The sequence below is a fragment of the Alligator mississippiensis genome, chromosome 15 (assembly GCF_030867095.1).
Source record: "Alligator mississippiensis isolate rAllMis1 chromosome 15, rAllMis1, whole genome shotgun sequence".
Classification (NCBI taxonomy): Eukaryota; Metazoa; Chordata; order Crocodylia; family Alligatoridae; genus Alligator; species Alligator mississippiensis.
This window is the reverse complement of record NC_081838.1, coordinates 7,321,823-7,325,637: the sequence shown is the minus strand read 5'-3', so window position 1 is coordinate 7,325,637 and position 3,815 is coordinate 7,321,823. Positions and strand designations below refer to the sequence as shown.

Genomic DNA, 3,815 nt, shown 5'->3' with positions numbered 1-3,815 from the left:
TTAACCCTGCCCTGTCCCCCCCACCCCCAACACCAGGAGACCAAATGAAAGGTTGGGCCAGGCCTGTGCCCAGTGCTGCCCTGGCCCCTGTGGCACAGTAAAGCCCCCTTTTGACCAGCGATGCCACAGCAGTAACGTTCCTGGGCTGCAGGGACAGCACCAGCCAGGCCACAGCTGGGTTTCCGCAACCCCTGCCCACTCCCCTGCTGGCCCCCAACCCAGCTCTGGCCCCACTAGTCCCGGAAACTGATGCCCTCTAGTCCCGCCAATGCTGGGCCCACATACCATGACCTCTGCCCCACTTGGCAGCCAGCCCCGGCCTCCGGGGGGGGGGGGGGGGGGGTTGAAACCAGCAACCTGCCCCCCCACCACACTGTGAGCTGCATTGCATCAGCTGTCTGTGCACTTGGCCCATCGCAGGCACTGGGGACCCAACCTGGCCAGCAGGGACCCACAAGGCTCCCCCCACGCCAGAAGGCGGCAAGTCTGGCAGGCTCCCCCCATGCCCCATCCCCAGGGTCCGTGTCTATAGGGGGTCTGCAGGTGCCCCCATACCCGGGGGGCCATGTCTATAGGGGTCGTCATGTCCATAGTGGGGTTGCGTGTCTGTAGCAGTCCCCGTGTCCATAGTGGGTCCACCCCCCCGGAGGCCGCGTGTCCGTGGTGGGACCCCTCCACCAGCCTAGCTGCACCCACAGGCCTCCACAATCATGTCAGGGATGTCGGTCTTGACTATGTTGCTGCCACGGTCAAAGTAGAGCACGGAGAGCGGCTGGCGGTGCGTGGGCACGCAGCACGCGTGGCCCGCCCCAGCAATGCTGTTGGCCTTGACCAGGTTGAGCACGGCGCTGTGGAAGGAGGCGGCCATGCCCGGGCTGCCAGCCACATGCAGTGGGCACTGCCCCACACAGTAGTTGAGCTGGTAGCCCTCGGGCTTGATGATCCAGTCGTGCCAGCCGATGGCGCGGAAGTCCACGTAGTAGTCCTGCAGGCAGCACAGGGCCGAGTCGGGGGCGCAGTGCAGGCTGCGCTTACCCACCCGGCGCCCCCGCGCCCGCGCCTGTGCCCGGGCAGCCACGAAGGGGCGGCGGGCAGGGCCAGGGCTCAGCAAGCGGGCGCCGTCAGGGTGCAAGCAGCCATGGCAGTGCAGCGCCAGGTGCAGGGAAGGCAGGCTGTGCAGCCCGGGCGGCAGGGTGAAGGTGTGCCAGCCCCCCGTTCCAGCCGCCAGGCGCCGGGTGCTCAGTGCCGTGCCATCAGGGCCCATAACCTGCAGGGTGACGTTGGCACTGGGTGCCCGCAGCGGCAGCCACAGCTGGGCCTCCACAATCTCCACGTCGCGGGCCGGCGCTTGGGACAGCTCAAACCGCAGCTCTGGGCCAAGGGTGCCCGTCGTATCTGGGGGTGGGGAGAGGGCAGAGGTGAGTGGGGGTACAGCAGCATCAGTGCCCCCAGGCTTGGTCCCAGCTCAGCCCCTGCCCCCATCCTCTGAGGTCATTAACTAATGAACAGGCAGGGGGGCAGAGCCCTAATCCCCACAGCAGGCAGTACAGGGGAGAGAGGGGGGCAGCAGGATGGGGTGCCCTGGGCATCAAGAATGGGGTTCTTGGTTCTTGCCCCACTGGGGGTAGCTGCAACCCCTTTATCCAGGGCAGGGATGAGCTGCAGAGGGGACCCAGGTGTCCGGGTGCCTGGACCCCGACTCATAGCTGGGGATGAAACCCAGGCATCCTCCGGGGGCTCCCACCTCCCCCCTGCTGCCCTCAGGAGACCCCCTGCTTTCTTGGCTAAGACCTGGCAGCAGATGCTGTTCCCACAGCCGGGGTAGCAGGGAGACCGGGGGGGTGTGGTGCCCGTGGGAGGGGGCAGAACAGGAGCCCTCAGATCTGGGTACTAGGGAAGGTGACAGCATCCCCCCCCCCCCCCTTGCAGGGCACCCCAGACACTCCCAACCCCCTGCCCAACCCGGCCCTGGGCACCCGGTCTAGGACACCACCCCACCCCCGGCACAGCACGGACCGGTCTCGGCGAAGCTGACGATCTCGTAGCCCTGGACCTCAGCGGCGGGGCCATCCCAGGCGGCGAAGGGGCCCAGCAGACCCTGGAGGCGGGCACGACCTGGGTGCAGGTGGCGCAGGGCACTAGCCACTGCGGCACGGGGCACGGCCCGGGTCACGTTGGGCCTCTCACTCAGGTGCAGCCGGTCCAGCAGCTGCCGCTTGGCCAGCTCCAGCAGCGCGGGCCCTGGCACTGGGGTTGGCACCCCACACCCTGGGCACCCCACAGCTGTGCCGCCTGGCCCCAGCCAAGCCAACAGCAGGATCAGGGCTGCAGCCCAGGACCAGTGCCCACAGCCTGGCACCATGCCCACGCTCTGCCCCTTGGGCTCACACCCTGTCATGGGGCTGGAGGGGGCATGTGCCCTGAGCTGCACGTCCCGCAGAGCCCGGTGCTGGACTCCCTGCCCTGCTGCGTGCTGGCACCTGTCACCCACGGGGGCGGACCCTGCCCTGCCCTGCCACCCACTGTGATTGGCCAGCTAAGCTGCCTGTCAGGGCAGTGCCCCACACCTGCCCCGCCCTTGGGAGTGGGGGGGGGGATTGTGGCTGCATGATGCAAGAAGGGATAAGTGGGGAGGGCAAGGGGCGCCAGGGCTCTAGGAGGGCACCCCTGGAGACTGCTCTGGGGACCCCCTCCCACCCCAGAGGCGTGTCAATCGCGGGGCACAGGTGGCAAAGTTGGGGCCTGGTGGGACTCCACAGGGGCTGCTGTAGCTGGCAGCTCTGGGGGGCTTGAGGGTGTCCCTTGCTCTCTGGCCCCCTTGCACAGGGCTCCAGTTGCCCCCACCCTGCCCCGCCCCCTCCTTATCACCCTGCTAATTAACCCGGCACTTTCACCACCTGTTCCACGCCGTCCCGTGGCATCACCCGGCCAAGGTCCCCGCTGCGCTGCACCCGCTTGTGGCCTTTGCTTCCCTGGGGACACGGGCCCCCTGCAGCCTGGCCCTTCCCCCTGGCGGGGGTGGGGGCTCCGGGTATCTCCAGCTCAGCCCCCTCATGTCAGGGCACGACCCCCCCCCCCCCACCTCTGTGCTATGCTGGCAGCCACATGAGGTTGGGGGGGGTCTCAGGCTGAGCAGGGCTGGGGGGATCCCAACAGCCAGGACCCCCTCCCCACTGCCCCCCTTGGATGGGGGAGCCCATAGGGGGGTCTGGCAGAGACTGTGGTCCTGCAAGGGTTGGGGGGAGCCAGGAGACTGCAGGGGCAGGGTGGGCACCCCACACACACAGGCACGCAGGCCCCACGGTGGCACATGCCCGGCTGCCGGAGCCTGGGCCAGGCGAGGTGTAGGGGTCCCGGTGCTCCTCCTCGCTGCGTGCCCCCCAGCCTGGGGGGGTGGGCAGGGTAGGGGTCAGTACACTGCTGAGCGTGGTCTTGATACAGCACTGGACACCAGGGTGTGCGCTGCATGCCCCCAGTCCCAACAGGACTTGGGGTGGGGGCCTCAGTCCTGGAGGGGCAGGGGGATGGTGAGTCTGGGGGTGGTCCAGCTGTTGTCCCCCCAAGAGGCCCTGTAAGGACCCCGCTAGTCTGCCAGATGATGCTAGTCTGCCAGCAGCCCCCAGGCACACCCAGGCTGCCCCCCACTCCCCCACCTCAGCACCACAGCTGGGACAGGACTAGAGCCTGGAGGGGCACAGGTCCATGGCACAAGGGGAGCAGGCTGGCAGCCTGGATGCCTGGGTCCTCTGGGCGGGCAGGGTTCTAATAACTTGGAGCAGCAGGTGGGGAGGGGAGACTTAAAGTCAGGACTCCTG

At 68.2% G+C, this 3,815-nt stretch overlaps 1 protein-coding gene across 1 annotated transcript; it reads right to left on the bottom strand.

Annotated features, from left to right (window-relative positions):
• LOC109283984 (inhibin beta C chain) lies at window positions 1-2,876 on the bottom strand. Its single transcript, XM_019490899.2, has 2 exons — window positions 2,017-2,876; window positions 1-1,395 (listed from the first exon to the last, which is right to left on the bottom strand). The coding sequence occupies exons 1-2, from the start codon at window positions 2,396-2,398 to the stop codon at window positions 683-685; spliced, it is 1,095 nt and encodes a 364-aa protein (XP_019346444.1). The 5' UTR covers window positions 2,399-2,876; the 3' UTR covers window positions 1-682.
• Window positions 2,877-3,815: the final 939 nt, after the last annotated feature.